Raw genomic sequence first — 26,774 nt, 5'->3', positions numbered from 1 at the left:
TCCCAGTATGTGATGATGATCACTGGTCTCCGAATACCTTTAGAAAGGGGGGGTGGTGGAACAAATGGATAGAAGGACAAGCCTGATGTGCTTGTCCACTTGTTTCACAAAATTTATACACCGCCTGATTGTAAAAAAAAACCCGCCTCAAAGTGGTTTATGAAGAAAATGAAACCATAAAATTATCAGTTAAAACAACTCCTTAAAACCAGCAACAAATTGCAGCATGCATCTTAGGGCACAATAGTAGCAGCTTTTCAAAGGATGACGACTTTGAAAAGATCTCTCATAAAAATACACACACATCCTATGAGGATCCATAAGAATCTGTGGATGGTTTCGTACCACGGTCTTGCTGCAATGCACCAGATCCCTGATTTACATGGTTTTGTTAACAGAGATAGATGTGATCTGTGATCTGGTGGTGGTTGAGGGAGCAGGCAAAATATATGAAAAAATTATGCAGTCTTGCCATTTCCCAGTATTTGATACGTGTGCCTATTCTCCCTTTCTGTCCTCATACTGCACTTGCAGTTTCACACTTTTTTCTCCCTTGCCTCCCTCCAGGACATTCTATTTTCCTCCTCCCTCTCAAATGGTTCCCTTTCCACCCCCACCTTCTCAGTTGCCCCACTTTTTGTCTGTGGGGCTGCATCCCCTGTCTCTCAGGAAGATCGTCACGGCAGGGGGGAAACCAGAGTAGGAGCAGCTGCTCCAGTGTTTGATTTCCTCTACCCTCCCCATTCCTTTTTCCTTTTGTGTTGTGTCTGTTTCATTGTGAGCTTGCAGCTAAGGATTGTCTTATCCTTTAATGCACGGGCAGCAGTTAGCAAAGTGTTAAGTGCTTTGCAAGTGCTAAGATACATAATGCCAATTACATGGAAATGAGCGCTAAACATGTGCCATTTTCCATTGTGCAAAAGCTCCAATATAATGTGGAAATTAAGAGTTAGGGAAAAGTCGGAGAAATGGAATCAACGACCATGTGAATGCAGCCACTTCCTGCCCTCTCCAGCCCTGCCTGGCTGGGATGTGTCATTGACCTGTGATGCTGCTGCCCCTTGTTCGCATCCCAGGTGCAGGATCAAGAGAGGAGTAGAACCCTCTGACTTTTCCATGGCTGGAATGCAGCCTGCTGTACAAAGGCCAAGCGCCACACCTGTGCTCCACCCACTTTTACCTCTGGCCCCGCCCACCTTTGGCACATGGAAGGTTGTCCACAAGGGAAGTGCTGCAGGAGGAGGTTCCTAATCCCTGGCCTATGCAGACAAGGTCAGACCTTTCGGTTTTGTACATTTTTATTCTGGGTGACAGCTGAAAATCCAGATGAGCACGAGACCTGTGGGGGAAGGAGAGGGAAATGCAAGCACCACATTAGGAGCAGGGGACAAAGGCAACAATTCAAGGGCAAATATTAACAGAGAGAATTATTAACAGATACAAAGACAGAGTTATATTATGGCCATTGTTTATTACATTTGTATACCACCTTGCATCCGGAGAGCCCAGGGAGGTTCACAACAGAAAAGTACAAAATGATCACCCATATGCATGCCTCATTGTCACAATAAATTATTATTATTATTACTGATCTGCCCTTCACTCTAGGGTACCTGGACAGGTTACAACAATTTAAAATGCAACATTAAAAACTGTTTTTTAAAACTACAGTTACTAATAATACAATACATCTAATAGAAACAGCAACATCGTCTAACAAAAACTAACAAGTTCATACAATTGCTTACTTAGATTTCCAATAATTAACTTGCAATAAGGATTTGGGTGAATTAAGAAAATTATTTTGGTAGATTTATATTCTACATCTAAAATCAACTATCTGCAGATGTAGATAAGATACAGGGTGTGACCATCATTCCAACTAGCTTAGTACCGTCTGCACTGACCGGCAGCAGCTCTCCAGGGTTTTAGGCAGGAAACATTCCTAGTTTTACATGGAGATATTCCCAGGATTGACCCTGGGACCTGCTGCATGCAAAGTGTGTGCTCTGCCACTGAGCTACTCCCTTTCTACAAGGTAGGATTCTAGTCCACATGGTTCTGAATAAAGGAATATATTAAATTGGAACATAAGAAGTTGCCTTATATCAAGTGAGACCCTTGATCCATCTAACTGAGTATGGCAGAAGCACTTGGGGTTTCAGGTGGGGAACATTCCCGGCCCTACCTGGAGAGATGCTGTTGGGGATTGAACCTGGGACCTTCTGCATTCAAGGCAGGGGCTCTGCCCCTGAGCTACAGGCCTTCCCTTACTGGGGGACTTCCTTTGATCGAACACACTAGGGCTCTTCTTGTGTTCCTGCAAGCAACATATCAAAGGATGGTGCCAACAAATTTCTGCAACCTTTCTGGCTTTTCCATTTCATTATGTGCAAAACGAGTGTCCTGCTATCTGGCTGCTTAGAAGCCCTTGGGACAGCTTATATTATCTCAAGCTGATGAAATGATCTCAGTTAAACACAAGATTTTTTTTTGTGTCAGAAATCAGGGTCAGAAAATATAATCAACAGCCATCCGATCTCCCATGTTAAACCCAAAATAAGATCTGGATTTATATATCTCCAGCCCATCACACATATAAAGAGGTCCTAATTTCCACATGGCTAGAAAGATGTGCATCTTTTGGACTTCAGGGTGTTCCACAGACGTGGGAATCATCACCCCAAATGGGCACAGCCTCTTGCGCCTGCCACTTCCAACACCACTGGCATTCAAATGCTGTTGCACTTGGTTCCTGCTTGGGGGCTTGCTTTCCAGAAGAGGCATCTGGTTGGCCCCTGTGAGAACAGAAAGCTGGACTAGATGGGCCCCCTTTGGCCTGATCCAGCTACAGGGCTCCTCTTATGAGCAGGATTGCCTGAGGACTGCATCATGCAGCCATCCAGGGCATGCCTTCAAAGGGACTAGTTGCATGCCCTCCTTTCTCAGATTGCCTGCAAGCAAAGCAGACTCCTTTGAAGCTGATGCAAATCAGCTTCGTGCCTTCAAAGGGACTTCCTTTCAGTGCCAGTCAGCTGTTTGACACTGAAAGCAAGCCACTGCACTAGGGAGTTCCTGGTGGGTAATCCCAGAAGGGTTCACTGTCAGTGTCAATCAGCTGATAGTAAGCGAACTCCTCTTGCAAAGGAACAATTGGGAGCTCACTTTGAGGAAGGAGAGTGTGGTTGGGGGGGGGGGACACCCTAGTGGACCAAAGCAGAAGGTTCCATCTAGGCTTCTCCACCTCTGAGCTACAAGCTGCGTGAATCTGCATTTATTTCATCACCTCAGCCTGAAGGACCATCTCCACCCCCATCGTTCAGCCACTGAGGTCCAGCTCTGAGGGCCTTCTGGTGGTTCCCTCACTACGAGAAGTGAGGTTACAGGGAACCAGGCAGAGGGCCTTATCGGTAGTGGTGTCCGCCCTGTGGAACACCCGTCAGATGTCAAGGAAATAAGCAACTATAAGACTTTTAGAAGACATTGGAAAGGCAGCCCTGTATAGGGAAGTTTTTAATACTTGATGTTTTACTGTGTTTGACGTTTTAATTTGTTGAAGCCACCCAGTAGAACAGGCAACCCAGTCAGATGGGAGGCATATAAATAAATTATTATTACTGTATTATTATTATTATTATTATTATTATTATTATTATTATTATTATTTATTTCAAACCCTCATGGGTGTAGCCAAGATTTAATTTAGGGGGTATAAATAGCCTGTGGGAACCTTCCAGTTGTTTAGAAACTAGACAGGCCCTGCAGGTGCGTGTTCTCAGGAGAAAATGCTGCAAACTATGAGAAACTTCCAGAACGGAGCTACCTACGGATGTGATTGGTCAGTTTACAGAACTACGCCTATCATTCAGTCGGATTGCCAGTTGCATCGCTAGAATGCGCCACAACATCATCCAAATGACCTCAGCGAGAATTTCAATTTCAATTATTCTGATTATTCCTATTTTTATTTATTTACTTGATTTAGGAAGGGCAACTGCCCCCTGGCTATGACTGTGCTAACCCTGGGAGCAGAAGATCATCACCCCAGGTTCCTACAGAGATGCCTCCTCCCCCTTGATACGCACCTTAACCAGGTAAGGAGGGAGAAGTCCTGGCAGAGTAGAAGGCTTTACATTGGTGGGTGGTGGTAGAAGTAATAGCCCCCGTAGGCCATTGTTCCGAAAGACAGCGCAGCTCCCAACAACTGAATAAACCTTGATTTGTCTGTCCAAGTTTCGCTCACTTGAGGGTGGAGGGAAAAAACAAACAATTCCTTTCTATAGCACCAGAAATGTGCATCACACTTTGCAAAGTGAGAAGTCTCCGCCCCCAAGGACACTACAGTCTGCCCCGAGGGAAACCACAGAGGGAGATGGAGGCATGTCACTGTCACATGATTAGACTTTTGTTATACAGCAGGGTAAGAGGCTGCAATTCATCTTATAACATCGTCCATATGATGCCCATTAACAGCATCCTCTGGGCAGCTGACAAGCAGGAAAACATGAAAATATATAAAGAAGCCCAGAACAATAAATCAAACCAGAAAACAAATCCCAGCATAAACATTCTTGGCAATGCTCTGAGTGGCAGAATTGATTGCATACAGGCCTCAAGAGAAGGAACAGCCACACCAGCCTTCATTAACCTGGAACAACTTTCTGAGGGCAAGAGCTGTTTGAAAGTGGGACGGACTCCCTTGGACTTTTTTTTTTAAGGGGGTGTGAGGTCACGTGTCAGTGGTGGGGTGACTTGCCCATGGCTGCCGGGTGTTGACACTGACTCTTCTGCAACATAGGAAATTATACTGAAGAAGAGATCCTCTGGGCATGCACAGAGTGACTCCTCTCCCACGCAGCTAGTAGCAAGCCACCAGATTGGCAGTTATTTGAGCAGTAGCCCACCTTTCAGCCCCAGAGGGGAGCATTCAAGATGGTTCGGGAGTACAGGTGTGTGTGTGGGGGGGGGAGAGGTGTCTCACAACTGCTTGGGAGTTGCAGGATCTTTTCTCTCTCTTCCTCCCCCCTATTTCATGTCAGAAAGACTCTCCTCTTTCATTGTGAGAGCTGGTGGTTGGATTATGACCTGAGAGGCCTGGATTCGAATTCCCACTCGGAAAGGAAGCTCACCAGGTGACAATGGGCCCTTCAACATCTCTCAGCCTAACCTACTTCACAGGGTTGTTATGGGGAATAAATGGGGAGGAGGAGGAGAACCAGGTACAACACCACCTTACGCCCCTTGGGGGAAAAGGTGGTATATTAATGTAATAAATAAATGTGCCAAGCAAACAAGACTTGGGGGGGGAGTGAGGACTAAAATAGCTAGTGGAAGGGGCTTTGCAAGGGATGGTTGCCACTCTGCACATGCCCAGAAGCAGCTTGTGCCACAGCAGGAGTTAAGCCCACATCAAGTTGCAAGTGATGAAGTGTGCTCCTGAGCATACCCAGAGTGCTCCCCGCTCCCCCAAATCTCACTGTCAGAAAGACTCTCCTCCATCATATTGCAAGTAGTAAACAAGCCTTGCGGGGAATGAGGGCGAAACTAGCCATTGGAGGGCACTTGTCGGTTCGTGTGGAAACAGTACGGGGCTTTGCAAGGGCGGGCTGGCTGGCTCTGCGCACATGCCCAGAGGCACCTTGTGCCACAGCAGGAGGCTTGCACAGCGACAGGGTTCTGAAAGCGGCGAAGAGCGCCCCCGAGCATACCCAGATCGCCTCCCGACCCCTACTCACTCGTTCGCCTGGCGGCGACGCGGCCCCTGACGCGCCGGAGCTCGAGGGCGCCGTCGGGCCGGCCAGGAGCGAAGACGGCCGTGTGGATCTCCATAGAGCAGGCGCCCTCGGCTTCGAAGACCTCGCGGAGCAGCTCCTCGAGGCGAATCAAGGCTTCGTACTCCTCCTCGGGCCGCGGCTGCACAATCACGCCCACCAGGGCGGCCGGCGCCCCGCGGCTCTGGTCCCGCACGCCCTGCAGTACCTCCCGCAGGCGCGCCGCCCGCTCCCGCAGCGACGCCGCCCGGCACAGAAAGAAAGTCAGCTGCCCCGACGGCGCGACCGAGGAAGTGCAGGGCGGCGACTGAGTGCCCAGCTGCTGCTGCTGCTGCTGTTCTTGTTGTTGGGCCTTCGCGGTGGGCTCGGCACCAGGGGCCTCTTGGGGGCCGCCACCCGTTGTGGGCAGCACGTGGTGCGCGAAGGAGCTGAGGACCTGCTGGCCGCTCTCGGCCCCCCACGGCTCGCCGGCCAGGAGCACCACTTGCGTTCGCTGCACCACCGTGCCCCCGGGGTCGCCCTCGCACGGGTCCTGGTGGGCGTCGGTCCGCCGCCCTCCGCCCCGCTGCTCTTTCTTCTCCATTCCGCCCGGCTCCAGCTGCTGCTGCTGGCGTCTCCCGACGGGCCGGGCGCCACTCGCACAGTGTCACAATCCCTCTTCGCGTAAGGGGTCCTTGCTGCTGCTACTGGTGCTGCCGCTGCTGCTGCGTATGCCCACGAAACGCCGCGCGCTTGGCCTGGCTGCCCGTGCGCCCTGGGCGCACCGGCTAGATGTGTGCGCCCTGGGCGCATTTGGCGAGCTCCCTGTTCTTCGGAGCGCCCAAGCAAGCGTGCAAAAATTTTGGCCACGGTTGTTGCCTCCTCAAAAGCTTTCGAGGCTTGGAGAGCGACCGGGACGAAGAAAGTGGGAGTAAGCCTCCTTGGCAACAGGTCCATTTGGGAAGGCACGGCCCTCTGCTCTAATTCTAGCGCTCGTTGCCTTTCGCGAAAGAAACGAGGACGACAACTCTTCAACTGACACTGCTCAATGCAGGCATGTTTACTCGAAAGAAAGCCGTACAGAGCTCAGTAGTGCAGATACTGGGGATCTCAAAACTGGTTTACTGCGCTGTGTTCTGTGTGGGGCTTCCCTTGTGCTTCATGATCCAGAAGCTCCAGTGAGTGCAAAATGCTACAGCACAGTTGCTGACAGGAGAAACATTTTTGTTTAGGCAAACCAATCCAGGCACATAGATGTCAATGTGGTTTAATCTCTTTCACTCTTTCACTCTTAATTTATTTTTAAAGGTGTCATTTCTTTTATTGATAATTTTATTTTATTTTCTTGTAAACTGTTAGAGGTTTTGCTGCAATCAAGCAGTATATAAATTTTGCAAAATAAATATTTTTACATTTGCTCCCAAGTAAGTGTGGCCAAACTGCAGGAGGCAGTGAAAGATAGGTGTGCCTGGCGTGCTCTGGTCCATGGGGTCACGAAGAGTCGGACACGACTGAACGACTGAACAACAATAAAAGTGTGTTTACCATGGCAGACTATATGGGTTGTTCCTGATGGTTGGGCGGGATTTAGTCACATACCGGCAAATTAATGTTGTGCAATAGAAGTTGATTTGGAGCTCATGTGTGACAAACCACCTGCCTCCTTCCTGCTCAAAAAACCCTGACTTTTGGTGATAAGGAAAGTAATGGGAAAATGCACTGGAAAGGATGCATTTTCTCCCAATCCTGTAAACTTCGTTCAAACAAATAAAAACCTAATACTGTATGGGCCTGTTGGATCAGGCCAAAAGGAGGCCCATCTAGTCCCGCATGCTATTGTCACAGCGGCCAACCAGATCCCTTTAGGAAATTTGCAAGCAAGAGCACAAGCACTTCCCCTTTCTTGCGGTTTCCAGCAACTGATTTTCAGAAGTTTTGCTGCCTCAGAATCCGAATGAATACTCAATAAAATGGCCATATGAAAGAAACCTTTGCATATACTCTGGTTTGTGGAGAGTGTTTCGTTGTGCACTTTCCAGCACACACTTCTCATCATTTCCCTTACTGCAAAAAATCCAGTGTTGTGTGTACCCCAATTTCCGAGCAACAAAATAATCGAGGGGTTCCTCCTGTGCATGCTCACGGTTTGGTCATAGCTGTCAACTTTCCCCCTTTTTTAAGGGAAATTCCCTTATTCCGAATAGGATTCCTCGCAAGAAAAGGGGAAAGTTGACAGCTATGGGTTTGGTTTCCTTGGAATGAAGCTCAGTGGAGACTGCTGTCTTAAGAGTGTATGACTTTATTTACACATATATTGTTTCATTATTTCGTTGCATTTATATCCCACCTTTTTCTTTAAGGAGCTCAAGGTGACTATGCAAGGTTCTCTCCCTCTCATTTACTTCCCATAATGGCTCTCTGACTTAGGTTAAGCTGAGTGTCAGGGACTGGTAGGGCTATGAAGTGTGTGTGGTGGAGGTGGGAAGCCAGGACAGTGACCCAGGAGATGGGGACAGGAATTTAGGGGGTTGGTGCAGCCTGCAATGCAAGAGCCAGGGCAGGAGGAGGAGGAGAAAGGGGCCTTCTTTGGCTGGGCGGGCAGGGAGGGAACATGACACTGAGAGGCAGTGATTGGCCCTTAAGGGTCACTCATTGAGCTTCATGGCCAAATGGAGAATTGAACCCTGGTCTCTCCCAGACCACAGTCTAAGCACTACACCAAACTGGCTATATCCAACCTGTGTTGTAAGAATTTTAAGGTATTTTATTTATATATAATAATTGTTATTAATGTACCAAAACAAATAAGGCCACATGTCTGAAAAACAGCACAGGAAGACAGGCCTCACTCCATTTTTGACTCCCAACTGACCAAGTATTTCTTTGTCTTAGGAACAAAAGGGGGGGTTGCCCCTCCAGCTACTCAGCAGCCCCCTGCCTGAGTGATAATCTCTGGCATCCTGATACCTGAGTGCCAGACAAAAGGGTGTGATTAACTTGGCTGGGAAATAGGGAAATGTAAATATCTTTTGTTTCACTTGATGGGTTTTTGGTGGAGGGCAAGAGGAGACATGGGGGCAGGGTCCAGGATGCTCAGATCACTGCTAACAGACCCTCCCAATTTGTGATGTATGTATGATGTATGGAGCGGTGGTCTTGAGCTGGAGGGGGGCAATTTCAAAAGTCTATATAGGAGCTTGCGTGCCATTGTTTGAGGTCTTTTGCTTGCAAAACACCCTGCTGCAGCAGTTTCTAATAAACAAGGCCTTGCTTTGGGAGACTCAGTATTGTCTTTGTCTTTTGTGCTGCATTGTTGGAAAGGGCTCTTAAAATATAGAGCTCTTCCTGGGGTTATGGACTCCCTTCTGGAGACGGACCCAGTTACAGAATTTTTATAACACCTGGACAAATCCCACCTGGAGTACTGTATCCCGTTCTGGGTGCCACAATTTAATAAGGATGTTAATGAGCTGGTATGTGTGCAGAGGAAGGCAACCAGGATGATCAAGGAGCTGCATATATTTAGCCTGGAAAAGAGGAAACTCAGAAGTAATAGCCATCTTCAAATACGGTATCTCAGGGGCTGTCACATGGAAGACGGAGCAAGCTTGTTTACTCCTACACTGGAAGGTGGGACGAACCAATTTCTTCAAGCTACAAGGAAGTAGATTCCGACTAAACATCTTGCTGACAGCAAGAGCTGTTCACCAGTTGAACGGATTCCCTCGAGAGGTGGTAGACCCTCCTTCCTTGAAGGTTTTTAAGTAAAGGTTGGATGGCCATCTGTCAGGGTTCTTTAGCCATGACTCCTGCATTGCAGGAGGTCGGTCTATATGAGCACAGGCTAGAGGGGCTCACTGCATTAACACTTCAGTAGCTCTTGCCTCCGCATTAGGGTCCTAGGGAAGCCCCAAGCCACAGCTTTGGGTCCAGCACAGAGCAAGACAAGTCTCAGTGTCTCCAGCTTCCAGCATCAGCCACAAACATACCAAACATGGCTCTCCTGGACCCCTCCTGGGACTTGGTTGTAGCAGCTGCCACTGGCCTTTTGACTAACCATTCACATGTGGAGCTGAAAGCCCCAGGCTGTGATGCAGCCCCCTGGGATGAAGTGAGTGGGTGCCATACTCCAGAGCTGTGTGAGGGAGGGGCTGCTGCAGGCTCTGTCTGCATCTCTGTGTGTGGGCATTGTGACATCGGCAGGCCGTGTGGCCTGGAAGCCCTTCAAGGTTTAGCTAAAGGCAGAAGGCCAAGGACTCCATGCTGGCAGGACATGACCAAGGAGGGGAAGGGCTGCGAGCAGCTTCCCGAAGCAATATGCATCGCAGGGCCAGGGAGCAAGATCGCCAAAGACTTCCAGGTCATGGTGAAGAAGGTGGCGGGCCAACCTGAGGTCATGCTCATAGGGGAGACGCTGGAAGGCAAGGACATGCATGGGATGATGGACACCTTCGTCAAGGACCTCTTTACCACCAACTGCTACCCCATCCACCCCGGAGATTCCCTGAAGGAGCCCCTGGCTGCCACCACCTGCAACATCGGGGGCACGCCATGCCAGCTGATCTTCTTCCTCTGCCGGGCTTCCTGCCTCCAGGGGAAGCAGAAGGAGCTCCGCAGGGTCATCAAGGAGGTGAAAAAGTTTATCGAGAAGTCCCCCTGTGCCCTGGTGGGCGTCGTCATGGACCCCAAGACTTCGGAGGCAGAGGCCGCCCGCGACCAGTTGCTGCGCATGCTCCGGGGCGCCTTCCCCAAGGGGTCTGCGCAGAAGCAGAGCAAGGCTGGAAAGGCTACGGAGGAGGTCAAGAACGGCCCGATGGAGCTGGAGGACGTGGAAGTGGAAGCGGAGATCTACACCCCAGGCCACCCGCGAGGGAACCTGGCCATCGTGAAGGCAGCTTGCAGGGCTTCTGAAGCCCTGATCAAATCCAAAGGTGTGAGGCTCCAGGTTCTGGCACAGGGGTCGTGTAAGGCAGCAGGGGCTCCCCCAAGGTTGACTGGTGGTGCCCTCTAGTGTGACATGGCCCCTTTCCTTGGAAGGAGGCTACTGGAGGTTGCTACCACTCTGCCTGATGATACAGAGATATAGAGGGTTGGAGGCAGCATTGTCTCTCAATACCAGTTTCTGGAAGTCCCAGAAACTGGGCTCTTGTGCTCTGGTCCTGCTTGCAGGTGTCCCAGCAGAGGCATCTGGTTGGCCACTGTGGCCACAAGATGTTGGCCTAGATGGGCCATTTTGGCCTGATCCAGCAGCCAGGCTCCTTATGGAACCCCTAGCTCCAGAGGCAGTCTATCTAGATTTCTAGGTTCTGATGGGTATTAGGCCACTGTAAGAAAAGGATACGGGGCTAGGTGAGCCATTAGCCCAATCCAGTAGTCTCATCTTAAGTTCTTATGTATACAGGCTGAGTGTAGGTGGCGATACAGTTTAACTCCAACAGAAGTCCCAGATTGACTGATCCCTGCCAGGACCATCATGTGTTTCTCGCCCCCAGCTTAGCCAAGCTGAGGGGCTGTAGCTCAGAATGCAGGAGGTGCCAGGTTCAATTACCACTGGCATCTCCAGGAAAAGATCTGTGACTGACTATCTGGAGAGCTGCTGCTGCCAGTAAGTGCAGACAGTACTGAGCTAGATGGACCAATGGTCCAACTTGCCATAAGGCAATCAGCTATATTTTGTCTGCCCCAGAACAACAAACAGGGTGCATGCTTTGTTCTCTCCCCCACAAGGCCTGGCTTGTCCCCTCTCTCCTGGGTTCATGAAGATTCCTGCATTGCAGGGGGTTGGACTAGATGACCCTTTAGTCCCTTCCAGCTCTATGATTCTATGATCACTCAGCAGTGACTCAAGGTCAGTTCTGATGTGTGGTGACTTACAAGACAGAACCCCATGCATAAGGCCCCTCAAGTCAAAGGTCCAATACTGACCTCCCTGATCTGTGTGGTTAAGGATAGACAACAGAACTTCCTTTCCGCCTTAGGACTCGAAGCTTTTGCCGCATGCAAACTGCTTAGAGCTAACTTTTTGGGGTTGCTGCCCCCTTGATTTCATAAACTTGTCCCCAGTGCCCCCTGCCTCGATCGTATGAAAAACATTGTTCAGAAGAGTGGTTTGCATGACCCACTAAGGAAGATAACAATCCAATAAAATTCAAAACCGTGGCAATTAATTGCCCATTGATTCAAAATCCATTTAAAACTATGTAGTTTAATTAATTCAACAAAATTGATGAATTTAGGACCAACAGGATAGCATAGTTGGAAGGGACCCCCTAGCATCATCTAGTCCAACCCACTGCAAAGAAGGAAGCTCAACTAAAGCACCCATGACAGATGGCAATCCAGCCTTTGCTTGGAAACCTCCAAGGAAAGAGAGTCCATCATCTTTGACTCCAATGTCAAAGAGCTTACAGTCAAAAAGTTCTTCCAAATGTTTAGTAAGAATCTCTTTTTCCCCCCCCCCCCCAAGTTTGGGTCCTCCCCTCCAGAGCAGCAGAAAAGAAGCAGGCTCCATCTTCCATTTGACAGCCCTTTGGATATTTCAAGATGGTTATAATGTCACCTCTCAGTCTCCTCCTGTTCCCCTCCCAGAGCTACAATCCTCAGAGTAGTCCAGCCATAATTCCCTTATTCACATGGAATGCTGGGAACAGCAGGTCTGTGCAGGTAACAGCGGACTCCCAAACACTCTCAGCACTCGGAGCAAACCACAGCTCCCAGTGGGACCATCTTTTAAAAGTCTGGTGGTCATTGCCACCCCCTTGCCTCTCACCCACCCCACCTCCCAGAATTCCTGCTTTGGGAATCACAGGCTTAGAGGTTCCCAGAACCTCTGAAAGGTCAAAAGGGGTATGTAAATTTTGCTGAATGGAAGTTAAGAGGTGTTTTTTTAAGAATGGGTACAGGAATGGGAAAGTGGGACTACCCCCTCGATCTAGTTAACCCAAGAATTCCTGTGCAGGTATGCCGGAGGAGAACCCTAACGCCGAGGTCACTAAGGATTCGCTAACCATTACAGGTTCGTGGACTTCGTTTGCCGTCAAAAGTGCCGTGGGGATGACATGCATTGCCTTGGCTTCCGGAGCAGGGTGGTACGCCTACAACCAAGGGATGATCCCGCCAGAGGTGTTGCAACTCCTGCACTTGCCATCTGTCTGAGGTGTGTGTTTCCTTCAGCTTTCTCTGTCAAGAGCCTTGTTGGCTTTGAGTTACAGGTGGGTAGCCGTGTTGGTCTGCCATAGTCAAAACAAAATCGAAAATTCTTTCTAGTAGCACCTCAAACTCAGTTGGTCTCTAAGGTGCTACTAGAAAGAATTTTCGATTTTGTTTTGTTGGCTTTGAGCAAGAGAACTTCAACTCAGGCCCATCTCAGAATGCCAGCAATTGGGCGTCATCCAAAAGCCGTATGGGACGAGCAAAAGAGAACAGCTCTTCAGCCAGATTGCACACATAACTTGTGGGATTCACTGCCACAAGATCTGGTGATGCCCAGCGAAGGGCTTCTGGCTTAGTGGTTCAGCTTCAGCTTCCCATGCAGAAAGTCACAGGTTCATTCCCCAATGGGATCTCTGGACTAATCTGATTTGGTATAAGGCAGATTCCTATCTTCCTATTTAAATTTGCCCTTTCTCCAGAATCATGAGGACTAGGATATTACTTTACTCTTAGGGAAAGAACCTTAGCTCAGTGATAAAGAATCTGCTTTGCATGCAGAAATCCCCAGTTCAGTAATTCTAGGTTGGGCTGCTCATGCCCCCATCTGGAACCCTGGAGAGCCACTGTTAGTCAGTGTAGACAATACTGAGTTAGATGGTCTCACTCAATATGAGGCAACTTCTTAGGTTTCAGTAGCTTAGATGGATTGAAAACAACAACTGATTTTACATATTTATGGGTATTGTCAATAAGTATTAGCCAGGACAGTTGAAATGGAGCCTCCATTCTGAAGAAGTTTAACACTAATAAAGCAGATACCTATCACCGATAGTAAATGTGGATGTGCAAGAGCTCATCAAGACAGACCCTAGAGCCATGAGATGGTGTTTCCCTTTAGGTTCCCAGCAAGACCAAATACAAAATACTGTAAATAGAACACATTATACTGTTTTTGTGGCATGGCTGCAATCCTGTACATGGTTTCCTGGGTGACCTCCACTGAACTCAGGGGTGCTTCTTCTCTGACTGCACAGGTCTAGCATGCAGAACACTCAAGCTCCAGCCAGCTAAAAGCCAAGCTTTGGCTTTTAATTAGAAATGTAAATAAGTGTTACTTTTTAAACTGCTGGGGTAAAGCAGGGCCCCATCAAAAAAGAAAAGAAAAGGCAAAGCCAGCCCCTGCTTATTTTCCTAATCTTCTGACTTTATACTAACCGGAAAGCCTCCTTATCCTCTCATTCACTGGAGGGTCCTGTCGCTGCTGTGGTGAGGGTGGAAGCAGAGAATTAGTTGACAGCCCTCCAAGCCACTTCTGGCCTGAGGGCTGCTGGTTCCCTGTCCGCTACACTATGTAGCCATAATGGCTATTACCACTGAAAGACTTGTCATCCATGGATTTGTCTTAACTCCTGTCTAAAGCCATCTAAGGCTGTGGCCTTCATATATTGTGCAAGTGAGTTCCACAGAATAATTGGGTGTTGTGCAAAGAAGTCCTTTCTTTTGTCTGTCTTGAATCTCCTGTTTAGCATTATGCCACAACAGAAGCCCAGGATGTGCATTAATTTTGTCTCTTAAAGAAAATTGAATGCAATAACATTCAAAAGGAGGGGAAACCATTGACCTGATGGTTTTATTCTGTTTTCTCTTCAGATTCCAAGTTCTTTTGGGTTTCAGCTGTCCTGCAAAATAAAATCAACAGCATGGCACCTCTGTGTGTGTGTGTGATGTATTTTACCATCCTGCACTGGGAAAACCATTTGTTAACTGTCTCTAGTGCCCCCTTCAAAAAACCACAAATGGGCCTTTTGCCCTGTGCCCTAACCGCTTGCTCTTACAGCATAGGCAACTATTTCGCCTTGGCATTCAAGATCACCAGAGCAAAGTTGAACTGCGTTCTAACCCTGGGCCCTTTACACATGCTCAGAAGCACCAGCTTCTTTTCAGTTCACACGTATTATAGTTATAAACCTCAGCCAGGAAAATAAGTTATGAGCAGAGGGCACAAGAGGAAAACAAGGCCCCCTCCCGCAACAAAGTTTCCCACGGTGCTCTGGAGCCGTTGCTTTTTTAAAGGGCGCTGCCCCTTTAAGCAGAGGCCGCGCGCCACTCGCCCAGACAAAAGCCGGGCAAGCGGGCTTTTCCTCTCTCTCCGTCCTCCCTGCACTCAAATTCCCGGATGAAGCCCCGCATTCTCATTGGCAGCGGGAGGCGGGGACATAATAACAGCGACACACAAAATGGCGTCGGGGCGGTCGGCGCGCTACTTTCTTGCGCTTACATAATGCGACCTCCCTCGCTTCTTTCCTCTTCCCCCTCCTTTTCTTTCTCTCCCTCGCGCAAGCAAACGCGCCTACTTGAATGACGTGCCACTCCGCCAATGGCGCGGCGTGGCATTCCGAGCCAGACCAATGGCGGACCGCGGAAAGGCGCGAGAAATCGAGGAGGCGGGTCTTCTTAATAGTTAAAATTAAGAAGAAGAAAAATCCGCCACCGCGCTTCTTTTTAATTCTCTCCCTTCCTTGACTTCTTTATGTGGTGTTGTTGCTGTTTTTTTGTGTTTTTCACTGTGTGTGTCTGCGTGTGAGAAAGAGGGGGGGGGGGAGTTGTTTGCGCACGCGCAGAGCGAGCGAGCGCGAGAGCGGCTGAGGAGGGACTGAGCGGGCTTCTCCCTCCCGCGCTCTCTCCCTTCTTGTGAAGAGAAAAAGGAGGAGGAGGAGGATCATCATCACTGCCGCCGCCACCGCTGCCCGCTTCTTCCCTTCTGTGTATCTCCCGCCATTTTCCCGGCGGCCCTTCTAGCTCCGGAGCCGCCGCCGCCGCCTCCCCGGGGCCTGGTGGCCGGGCGATGGCGCCGCTGCTGGGCCGCAAGCCCTTCCCGCTGGCCAAGCCTTTGCCGCCGCCGGGAGAGCCGCCGGGGGGAGACGAGAAGGAGGTGGCGGAGGAGCGCTTCGTCATCGCCCACACGCAGGAGGCATTCCGCACCAGCGAGTATCCTACGGACGGCATTAACCGGAGGGGGGCAGGCGGGGGGGGGGGGAGAAGGGGAAGAGTATGGCGCCCCCCTTGTTTACCTCCGAAAGAGAAAGGGAGAGAGAGAGGTGGGGGTGAGTGCATTGGGGGGGGGGCTTTGTTGTGTCTGACTCGGCTCTCCTTCTCTTCCCCCCTCCCTCCCTCTCTTATCCTGACCTGACCCGATTCGGGCTGCCTCGGCCACTACGTCGTCCTGCCTCTGCGCTCCCGGCTCCGTTCCCTCCTCTTTCGGCTTATTCTCTCCTGCCTTCCTCCTTTTCTGTCGGGCCTCCTCGCTTGTCGCGTCTTTTCCTGAGGTTTTTTTGGGGGGACGGGGACGGGGACGGGACGGGACGGATCAGGGCAGCAGGAAACCTTCTTCCTTCTCTTTCTCGGGACTTTCCCAGCAGCAGTCCTCTCTCTCTCCCTCTCCCCCCCCCCTACCCACCCGGCAGTCGGAGGCAGTACGTATATACATAAGGATACCAGTTCTAGGAGAAGGGCAAGTGGGGAGAGTACTGCTTTTGTGCTGGCGTAGTGCTTGGGCAACCCTAATCTTTCGCTTGTGGGCTTCAAATTAGAGTACTGGAGAACAGGATGCTGGCCTAGATGCGACATCGCCCTTTGGCCTGATGCGACATCGGGGCATTTCTTGCATTCTTACAGCCCAGTCTGCTCCTCTCACGGGGGCCATCTAAACTTTGGACCTCAGTGCCTCTTGAGGGGGTGGAAGAAGGCCTGGCCCAGTATATGCTGGGGCAGAAGCCCGTGGGGAAGCCCCATCCCACAGTCTTTTTCTTGGGGCTCCCCCAGCAAGTGTTAATTCACAGGGTTCAGCTTCTTCCTTCTCACCCTGCTGCTTTCCTGTAAGGGCCCTGTCTGGTGCCCACAGGCAGGGTAGGAACTTCACTTCCTCATTGATTCCCTGAATTCCTGTTGTCAGGGCTCAGGGCAGCTGCAAGTTCCATATGGGTATTAGGCTGAAACAGTTTTATGGCTTTAATTATCTTCTCATTAGCCAAGATAGTTTGAAATGGAGCCTCCATAGCCAGAGGCAGTTTGCCTCTGAATACCAGTTGGTGGGGGAGGGGCTGTTGCCCTTGACCCTGCACTTGTGAGCTTCTGGGAGGCTCCTGGCTGGTCAGTGCTGGAAAAAGGGTGATGGTGATCCCTTTGGTCTGATCCAGCCAGGGGAAGCCTTCTATGCAGCCCTAGTTACTTTTATATCATGTAACTGGAGCAGCACAGTTGTGGTTACTAGGAAGTCTCCACACTCCCGGCTGACAAGACCCTGACCTGCTCAACTTTAGCAGAAGTAAATTAAGGGTAGAACTTCCCTGTACAGCGGCTGTCTCTTGTCATGTAATACCTCCAGTGAAGCTGATTGGCAGAAAGTTCACGAAATGTGAGTGGTAGTTCAGAGTAATGGAAGTTGCTGTCTCCTGTGGTGGTCTGCATAAATTAACTTGCTCTCACAAGTGTTGAAAGCCGTTAGCTTATATATCTTTAGACCAGTTTCATGGTGGAATTAGTTCAGCTGCAGCAGTTGACTAATAGTGAAATGGAGCCTCCATGTTCAGAGGCAGTGCATCTCCAAGTACTGTGTTTCTCCTAAAATAAGACATAGCCATAAAATAAGCCATAGCAGGATTTCTATGCATTTGCGAAATATAAGCTGTTCCCTGAAAATAAGCCATACCCCAAAAATAAGCCATTGTGACGCGGCACCTCCCATTAAAACAGCCTGGGGAGGCGTGGCTATGCAGCGTACCGATGCGACGCAGTTAAAATAAGACATCCCCTGAAAATAAGCCATACTGTGTTTTGTTGAGGGGAAAAAAATATAAGACGGTGTCTTATTTTAGGAGAAACACGGTACCAGGTGCTGTGGACAAACAGCAGGGGAGAGCTGTTTTCACACACTGTGAGTTGCTTCTTGGCTGCTGTTGAAAATGGTCTTTGCCAGCCTGGCAGGCCAGCTTCCAGATGCTACTGAACTACAATTCCCATCAGCCCCAGCCAACATGGCCATGTGATGCTGGGGCTGATGGGACTTACGATATGAAACATGGAGGGCATCAGGTTGGCAAAGGATGAGTTAGATCAGATGGTTATCTTGGTTTGATTTCTAGGATTAAATTATTTCTCCTAATTCTTGGTACTTTAAATGTTAGTGTGGTGTGGCAAAAAATGACTGTTTAAGGACCATTGGCTGCCATGTGCAGGGGCTTTCTCTGCATTCAACAAAATATTTGTGCTAGTGCAAGGATTCATGCTAATGCAACCCCCTGCCTAAGAGCCTCACACTGTCCCATATATGCTCAGGACTGTTGGGGGAACCTCCAGAACAGATTTAGGGGTTTGTGGTGGGAGGAGAGGGGGAGAACATTCCATTGCTGATGAAACATTCACCATAGCACTGTGCTGACTATAACCCTGAATGTTGGAGCCAGCCTTGTGTTTAACTGGTAGCTGTAGGTGTTGAGTTGCATGCAGACTGAGCAGGGATAGAGCAGTTTATTGCTCATTTCTCCTGGGTTGTCAAGGTTGAATTCACATGAACCCCTCTGCCAGGCATAAGCAGACTGTCACTACCCCCCCTTTTTTTCTTTTTGCAGCCTAATCACTTTTGTGAGCTTATTTCCAATGTTGATTTGAGGCCTAGTGCCTGGAAAGGAGTGTAACTTGTCCCTTCCTTCAGACACTTATGTTTTCAAATACTGTACTGTGTTAAAAGGTTATGCCTGACATGTCCTTGCCCAGGCCACTTAAGGATATTTGATGACTGAGCAGAGATTTGAACGAGGTCTGCATCTAAGCCCACCATGATTGATGTGTAGTTCAAGGAAAGCTGCTGTTTAAGAATTGATCACTACAATATTGTTTTCTGCTCTGGCTTCATCTTCTACATGCTTTGCTATACACATGTTGCAGTTATTTTTTATGTTTTTCAGACTTGGATGGAGATGGATTTTTGTCTAAGGTTAGCCAGCCAATGAGCTTAATAGCTAAGCAGGGAACTGAACTTGAATCTGCCACCTCCAAATTTCTATTCATTACATTGCTAGACCTACAGTAGATACCCATTTCTTTTCTCCTATAAAATATAATTATCTCTGAAGTTTTAGGTTGCAGGTTGGTGTTGTGGGCATCTTAAAAGCCCAAAGAGCTGATTTTTATAGGCCTAAGCAATGAAATTTAGCATCCATACAAGGAAAAGCTTTGTTCCCCCCATCATTCTCGCTTCTTTGTCTTGTACCCAAGAGAGCCCTTTCCTCTGACCCAACCCTCTCCTCTTTTCTTTCTCTTTCTCTTTCCCCTCCCCCTCCCCAGTTCTGTCTGAACAGCCTGGGCTGTTCTGGTCATCAGTGGTTGAGGTTCTTTTAGGCAGCAGGGCTGGGGTTGTTTTTTTGGTGTTTTTTGCAGTGTCTTGATGGATAATCTAAAGCAAGAGATTTGAGGTGGAAAGTGATTTCTTCAGAGTGGGATTTTCTGCTTTCTGTGTGTGTAAGTTGTTTACCATCACGTGACCAGAAGCTGTTTTGTGAAACTGGAGCTCTTCAGCCTCTGTGCACAGATCTGACTGGATAAGGCAGAAGCGTGTCCACAGTAAATTCATAGTCCCCAGCCCACTTCCTTTGGAGCAGATCCTTCGGGCCTGGATTGCAGCTTGCATAACCCATTCATGCTAGCTTAATTCTACTGGAATCCTGTGGACTGTCGGCAATCTCTGTCTTATCATAAAAAAAAAGATTGCCACCGTGATGGGGGCAGCGGAGCAAAGTCAAGCATGATATAGAACCCTTCTGATGCAAAAAAACAAAAACAAAAATCCATTGCGGGACAGGCTGCTTTGAGCTGAGTAGTCCCTGCCCCCACAGTGTGTTGGTGTTAAGGAAGTCCAAACCTCTGGTGAGGAGGAGCTTGAGTTAGTCAGATCCCTCTGCTGGCAGGAGGGCTGGCTTGTGGGGAGCATGCTTATTGAGTGTGTGTGTTCAGGACCAATAGTCTTCCTGAGCTAGCAACAAAGACTGCCTGTCTTGATCCAGCTTCTTTCTGTCCGGAAAGCCCTTGGGATGAATCTGTACATGGGCTGCATAACTGCCAAGTGAGGTGACAGGGTTCCAGTCTGAAGAAGTGAATGTGATTGGCAGGGGAATCTCCTTGGTGAGTGTGAGATAAGCAGTCTGGAGCTGTCAGTTGGAGGGTGGTGCGAGGGCGATGGCAGTGCACAGGTTGTTATGGTCTGTCATGCCATAGACAACTGTGTTGCAGGCCACAGGGGGGTTTTATACATGTTAGTGGCAAATTTGAGTGGTATCAGTGAGTGGAATATGCTTTGGTGGGGTTACTTGCTCTTAAAATAGCTCAGAATGCCTGCACTTTAGGTATCTAGGTGCATTAGAATTCTGCACCAATACAGGAAAAGTCACTTTCTGTGCGTTTTATCCTCCCCAATAGTATGTAGACAGCAACACCGGCGTTTATTCTTTGCTTTCTTCACTATTCTGACCTTGGCTGTCCATCCCAAGATCAGCCCAAGGCATATAGTGCTAGCAAGGGCAACAGAGCTACATGTTTCTACTTTCAAAAGATAGGCTGTGTGTGCATTGTCATATTAGGAGAGAGATTTTTTTGTCAGTAAGAGCTGAGTTTTATAAATGCAGCTTCTGGGGCTTCTGTATGCCCTAGAAAAATGAAGGATGACTCCTCTTGGTTCATCTTTTTTTGTAGCGTGACATGCTCCTGCAAGTCACCCCCAGGATATCTTGCTAAATTACAGTTGTCTTTGCACACCTGTGTTGGCTTGCCCAAGTCCTCTCACTTTTGCCCCATGGCTCTATAATTTAGAACACTTAGAGTCTGACTGTGGTGAACAAATTTGAATGCATCTATGCTTTTCCTTTCACCATCTCAAATCTCCACACTTTCTCAAGAGCCATTCTTATCTGCTTTAAGGTTTTCAATGATAAGATGAGTTGCTTTTGAAAGCTTATCAGCTATCATAAGCAAGTTGGTCTTCAATGGACCTCTGGTCTGGTCAACCACACTTCTTGATCAAATCAGTAGAATGGAGAGCTTGGCTGTAAAATTGTGCAGAGTTCAAATGTTGTTCTGCTTCAAGTCACTTTTCTCAGCTACTCATTCTGGAGGTGTTTGTTTATGGAAGTTAAGAGAAGTTCAGGTTGGGCTGTGGTGAATCCTGTTTGTCTGGCAAGCATACAAAAAGTGTGCCATATACTTTGATAACAATTTAGCTGCATACACGTCTTGGATTTGTTATAGTTGGTATCCATGTTTTGGATTTGTGTTCACATAGTCCTGCCTCAGATGCCCAGAGTCAAATTATGGGCTCATGCATTCCTTCCTCTCTCCCTGCTATCCCTCCTCTCATGGGCACAGATTCCTTCCCTTAATATTCTGCTTTGAGGTAGCTGTAGCTTTTGAAATCTGGATCAGGTAAACTGTGCTGACAAATCATTGTTTGTCTTTAAAGTAAAATTGGAAAGCCACTTCAATGTGCGGTTTCCAATTTGGTAAGGAAGCAAATTGTTTGTTTGGTGGCCATATAAAGTGGCTCAAAATATATCTAATGGGTAGGAGTAAATAATAACACTTATAAAATGGGAGCAACCAAGCACAGTATCAACAACTAAATATAAAGCAGTGCAGATAAATTGACAGCTGCAAATTAAACACGATGTTTTCCTGAGTTGTTGCTCCTTCAGAGAGTATGAAGCACGGCTGGAGAAATATAGCCAGCGAATATGGACCTGCAAAAGCACCGGAAGCAGCCAGCTGACACACAAAGAAGCCTGGGAGGAGGAGCAGGAAGTCGCTGAGCTGTAAGTAGCAGAATCCAAAGCATCTATTTTTAGAGACAAGGGCATGAGCCCTAAACGTAGGGTGCTGGTTGTTTGGCAAGCGGCTGTTGCTGTGAAAATCATCACCAGAAGTCTGAGTCAGCATCTAAAGAAGGATTGAACATCTTTCTCCACCTGTGTTGATCAAGGGGATCAGCCCCAAGTTAGCTTTGGCCTTGCTGCCTCTTCTAATTCTTGCTTTTGTTTTGTTAGGGCCTTATTTTTCTTGTTGCTTATAAATGTACAACTTTGCTTCTTTTAGTCCACTATGCTTTATTTTTTAATTGGCCTTACTCGGTTAAGGACTCAACGCAGTTATTGATTCAGTTGATATTATACTGCAGTTAAAATCAAATCCAGATGTGTTGCACAAAAATGCAGTAAGAACACCACTCTTTGTAATCATCTGAACTCTGTTCCAGAGGCTTTCTGGAAGATCTTCTGATTTTGAATATTCATGTCAAAAAGCCACTCTAGGCACATTTCTCCCTTAGGTAACAGTTGCATGTTTGTTCAAGACATCCTTCTCTGCATACCAGGTTCCTGAAGGGCCCAGTGTCTGATGTGAAAGTTCCTGGCCTAATTCTGTCTCTCAGTAGGTGCAAGTGGTGTGTTTGTGAGTGTTGGTCTGCAGGTGGAGCTTATGTCAAAAAGTTCCTGCACATAGAAATCTAGCATATCGGGAAGAATGCAACTTGTCTCTGCTCAGAACAAGGTTCTATGAGCCTCTGCTTGCAGTCTTAGTGGGTAATATTGAGAAGCAGGTTTATTAGCTCATCTGCTGTTTGTGAGAATTAGACCATGAACTTTTCATCTTGTCTCCAACCTGTCCTTTGATAGATTGACTAAATCTTCCTACTCAAGTTTTATAATTGTCTATCAGAGCAGGCAGAATGTTGCAGGCTTGTACAGTTCCCTTGATATGTACAAGTTTTGTACCAGAGAACTGCACACAGCTTCACTAACATCTTTTCCTCCCCCTTATCTTGGAAGTTGTAAGGCAGCTTCCTATGCCATGGTGGATTTTGTCATTCTCAGCTGACATTGCTGATACAGAGGGATTTGTGAATTGCTTCATGAACGTGGCTTCCACTGTTGGCTGCTGATTCTGTGAGTTTACTGTTGTCCGTTTTGTAGTAGTTGCCACTTAAATGGAATGTGTTATATTCCCCTCTCTCTTTTGATGATATTTTTAGCTTGAAGGAGGAATTCCCAGTTTGGTATGAGAAACTTGTCCTGGAAATGGTTCATCACAACACAATTTCCTTAGAAAAACTGGTAGACACTTCCTGGCTGGAGATCATGACCAAGTTTGCTGTGGGAGAAGAGTGTGACTTTGAGGTAAGGCCCCAGCTTGAATGGATCAGGATATCCAAGGGTGTTTCTCTTTTCTGGGCCTACTTGTTCTTATGCACCTTTCTGTGACAGCTTCTGCCGTCACGTCCAAAAGGTGGAATACTCTTTCCCCACCTCCAAACTGATGTAATTGGTTTCCAGAGGAATTTCAGTGTAATTATTAGATACAACATACCTGGAAAGAGGGAAGGGGGTACAGGTTACCTTGGAACAGGTTCCTCTTCCAGTCACGTGACTGGAACAAGTGACCAGTTATCTCCTAGAGGGCATCTTTTGGGTGAACTCAGGTACCATGTCTTGTTCAATAACTGCAAGCAAATGTCTACAGGAGTTCTATAAAAGCCATTGCTGGGTTTCAACTGTGGATGGCTACTGAGTTTTCATCTGTTTAGTGCTTCTTTTAAATGTTTATTTTCACTGTATTTTAATTTGGCATTAGTGGATTGTCATACAATCTTGCCTGTTCCAGCCATGCACAAGGGGGTGTGGGTGGTAAACTTTGCCTTACTCCAGGTGACTAGCAGTTCCCTGCCATCCCCAACTGCATGCATGAACCCCCCGCAGTCACCATTTTGTAAGCAGTTCCCTGAATCTAGTCATGTGTTCACTTTGGGCCTCCCTACCAGTTCTCATTGGTTTCCCTCCTCCCATCAGGTTGGGAAAGAAAAGGTGCTGAGAGTAAAAGTAGTAAAAATCCATCCTCTGGAGAAGGCGACAGATGAAGAGGCACCTGAGAAGAAAGCTGACGGGGCCTGTGATTCCCCGTCCAGTGACAAAGAAAATTCCAGCCAGGTGGTTCAGGACAACCAAAAGGAGTTGGCACTGAAGGAAGATGAGAGCCGGAGAGAGAGTCTGAGTGAGTAGCAAGCCATGCCCTGGCCTGGGGGATGTTGGTGATCCACTATCTTTTATCCAGGTAGTATAGGCTGCCTTCAAAAGATCTATTGGTTACCCACGTGGGTGGGGGTGGGGGGGTTGCTGATCTCCCTCCCAGGTTTTCCCAGATTGCTTTGGCGAGAGAGTCTATCTAGACAACAGGTGTCTTTTGTCTGCTGGTGACACCCAACTTGCTCTCTATTCTGGCTAAGTCAAGGCCTCAAGTGTCTGTCATTGTAGGACTGATACTGTACTTAGTTGAAGAAGCATTAGGAAGCCCCCATTCCCTTTGCTATGGGTTACTGGCCCTGTGCAAGGCTGCAGTATTTTTAATGTGCGTGTCTGAAGGGTGTTGCCTTTGGTATTGGCACTTCTGTACGTATTAATAATTCACTTGATTGGCCTTTGGGTCAGATAAATGGAGCATTCTGTGGGAAAAAGGCACTCATAGTTGTGGTTGTAGCTTAAATATGGTACGCAGGTAGATCCTTTGTGTAGTGCTTCATGGGAAGTAGTTCCATTGGCTGGTGTTTTATGTCCATGCTTTCCCCTGCAGCTTCTCCTATAGATTCTAGTTAATATGCTTTGCTGTAGGAAGTTTTCACAAACAAATAAGGTGCATTGTGTGGTTGGACAGCGCAAACATTTCAGGTATGCTGTTTGCAAGCAGGGAAACTTATAGATGGAAGCCAACTAACTTGTCACGTTCTTTGATTAAGTTTCAGCAGTGTTATAACTGAGCATACTTAAGGGTTTGCAAGCAGCAACAAACAACATCACTGGTGGTGCTCAAGGAAACTGTCTTTCAGAGATCCTGGCTCCTTTCCAAAATTAGGGGTGCTCTGCCCTGACTTTTATAGTTCACACATTTAAAATATTCACTAGTGGTGCATATGTTACCTTTATGTGCCTCCATTGGAATAAAGTCAGAGGTCTTTGTGCAGGTAGAAATAGTGTGCACATTGGAGCCTCCCCATGTACAAGATTCTGCTAGTGGGCTGCCAGTCCTCTTTCCCTTAACAACATAAAACACTTTACTTGCTAGAATGATGGCCATCTCCTCTCATAATACTCAAACTTTGGATCACCTAATGAAATTGATTGGTAGAACATTTAGTTGGGGGGGATGCAATTCACAGAGTCTGCTGCTGCTACAGGATGCCTTTAAATGCTAAATCTTAATGCAATATTGTAATTTAATGCTGGTATTTTATTTTTATTCCGCTGTGTCTTGTTTCGTTGCGTTTTTTTTGTTCTGTTCTATAAAAACACTTCACAGGAGAGATAAATGGCAGCTCTGAATGCCATAAGATGTGGTGGCAGTGGCAGCAGCTCCTAACTTTAGACGGCTTTCTAAAAAGCTGAATTAGACAAATTCATAGAATAGCTTAGGTCTGTCTCCCGCAGTGGATGATTGGAGCTCCCATGTCCAGAAGCTAAATACCAGGAGCTGGAGACCAGCAAGGGGAAGGCTGTTGCTTCTGGGCCCTGTTTGGGGGCTTCCAGTGGTATCTGTAGATGCAGGATGCTGAGTTGTGGATGTACCTGTGGTCTGATCCTGCAGAGGGCACTCAGTATGAATCCCCCTTTAGAAACTTCCCTGCCTGCTCCTTCGGTATTGGATGGCGTGTGTTTATTCCTTGGCCATCTGTGCTTTTGTTGCAAGCTGCAGTCTTTGCCCCTCAGTACTGCATTTCAGATTAGTCAGCCTAGGCCTTTGGGGGGCATGTTGGGCTGCTAACTCTCTCTCTCTTATGTAGGTGACCGGGCGCGGCGATCTCCTCGGAAGCTTCCTACTTCTCTGAAGAAGGAAGAAAAAAAATGGGTCCCTCCAAAGTTCTTACCGCACAAGTATGATGTCAAGCTGCAAAATGAAGACAAGGTGAGAAAGTACAGAGGGAGTTAGAGTGCAGTGAGAGAGAATTAAGGGTCCTTGACTGTCCGTTGGGGGGGAGGAGGAGGAGGTGTGGCTGGTTAAGGTATCAGCAGTGCTGCGAGGTCAGGAGCAATTAAAAGTAACTGTTTCTATTTTAAACAGTGGTACTTAAGTACAGTGGCAGGCTGTGGGCTGGCTGCCACAAGCTGAGGAATAGAAGAGTCTAAAGGCTTGTTTCTTTGTCTCCCAAGATCATTAGCAATGTGCCAGCAGACAGCTTAATTCGTACAGAACGGCCGCCAAACAAGGAGATTCTGCGCTACTTCATTCGCCACAATGCACTCCGGGCTGGAACAGGAGAGAATGCTCCTTGGGTGGTCGAGGATGAGTTGGTGAAGAAATATTCCCTTCCCAGCAAGTTCAGTGACTTCTTGCTTGACCCATATAAAGTGAGAAATAAGGCAAGATCTGTCTTGGGTTGTGGGTTGGGACAAGGACAGGAGTCTCTGTTGATGCATAATGGTGACTTGGGGGGGCAGTGTCATTAAGGGTGAATCTTGGCTCCACAGCAAGCCCTTGCCCAGTCATCAGGTGCCAAAGAGATGGTTCTGGTGTGGCTCAGACTTGACCCTCCATTGCCTTCCATGTGGTCTGCCTGCATTGGAGACACCAAGCTGGCCTGCCTCCATCTGTGCAGTGTACCTTCCCTTCCCTGTGACTGCCGTGCAGATGTCTTCCAAGGAGAAGGGCATTTGGGACTCCAGAGCCACCTCTTTTGTACTTCTGCAAGCCTCAAGGTTTTGCCAACCATCCTTATGCCTCCCTCATGCCAGGTTTTGCAGTCAAGATGGCTACAATAGGTGTTTAAAACAATGGATTGTGCATTGTGTC

General features: G+C 48.0%; 3 protein-coding genes across 4 annotated transcripts in view; 2 read left to right on the top strand and 1 right to left on the bottom strand.

Moving 5' to 3' along the window:
• Window positions 1–1,280: 1,280 nt before the first annotated feature.
• Window positions 1,281–6,358, bottom strand: LOC117059696. The gene is made up of 3 exons (XM_033171448.1): window positions 5,736–6,358; window positions 4,086–4,242; window positions 1,281–1,339 (listed from the first exon to the last, which is right to left on the bottom strand). The coding sequence occupies exons 1-2, from the start codon at window positions 6,352–6,354 to the stop codon at window positions 4,130–4,132; spliced, it is 732 nt and encodes a 243-aa protein (XP_033027339.1). The 5' UTR covers window positions 6,355–6,358; the 3' UTR covers window positions 1,281–1,339; window positions 4,086–4,129.
• Window positions 6,359–9,716: 3,358 nt separating this feature from the next.
• LOC117060043 (uncharacterized protein C2orf72 homolog) lies at window positions 9,717–12,927 on the top strand. Of its 2 annotated transcripts, none has more exons than XM_033172101.1 (2): window positions 9,717–10,681; window positions 12,766–12,927. In XM_033172101.1, the coding sequence occupies exons 1-2, from the start codon at window positions 9,745–9,747 to the stop codon at window positions 12,903–12,905; spliced, it is 1,077 nt and encodes a 358-aa protein (XP_033027992.1). In that variant the 5' UTR covers window positions 9,717–9,744; the 3' UTR covers window positions 12,906–12,927. The 2 variants fall into 2 exon arrangements, with proteins under 2 accessions (XP_033027992.1, XP_033027991.1); XM_033172100.1 differs by having other exon boundaries at window positions 12,709–12,927.
• A 2,556-nt stretch (window positions 12,928–15,483) lies between these two features.
• The window catches only part of BAZ1B (bromodomain adjacent to zinc finger domain 1B), a 30,923-nt gene continuing 19,632 nt past the window's right edge, over window positions 15,484–26,774 (top strand). The window contains exons 1-6 of the mRNA XM_033172099.1: window positions 15,484–15,890; window positions 21,641–21,757; window positions 22,972–23,116; window positions 23,786–23,987; window positions 25,768–25,889; window positions 26,135–26,332. Of these exons, the coding sequence (XP_033027990.1) occupies window positions 15,748–15,890; window positions 21,641–21,757; window positions 22,972–23,116; window positions 23,786–23,987; window positions 25,768–25,889; window positions 26,135–26,332 (927 nt within the window). The 5' untranslated portion in view covers window positions 15,484–15,747. The remainder of the gene's footprint in view (window positions 15,891–21,640; window positions 21,758–22,971; window positions 23,117–23,785; window positions 23,988–25,767; window positions 25,890–26,134; window positions 26,333–26,774) is intronic.

The sequence above is a fragment of the Lacerta agilis genome, chromosome 15, assembly GCF_009819535.1.
Source record: "Lacerta agilis isolate rLacAgi1 chromosome 15, rLacAgi1.pri, whole genome shotgun sequence".
NCBI lineage: Eukaryota > Metazoa > Chordata > Lepidosauria > Squamata > Lacertidae > Lacerta > Lacerta agilis.
This window is presented reverse-complemented; position numbering and strand designations above follow the sequence as displayed.

Bases quoted from the DNA above. Each gene is read 5' to 3' on its own strand.
- LOC117059696 (XM_033171448.1), bottom strand. From the start codon at position 6,354: ATGGAGAAGAAAGAGCAGCGGGGCGGAGGGCGGCGGACCGACGCCCAC. The intron at 4,243-5,735 runs GTGAGTAGGGGT...TCCACCCTCAAG, and splicing joins CGTCGCCGCCAGGCGAACGA to TGAGCGAAACTTGGACAGAC.
- LOC117060043 (XM_033172100.1), top strand. From the start codon at position 9,745: ATGGCTCTCCTGGACCCCTCCTGGGACTTGGTTGTAGCAGCTGCCACT. The intron at 10,682-12,708 runs GTGTGAGGCTCC...ATTCCTGTGCAG, and splicing joins AGCCCTGATCAAATCCAAAG to GTATGCCGGAGGAGAACCCT.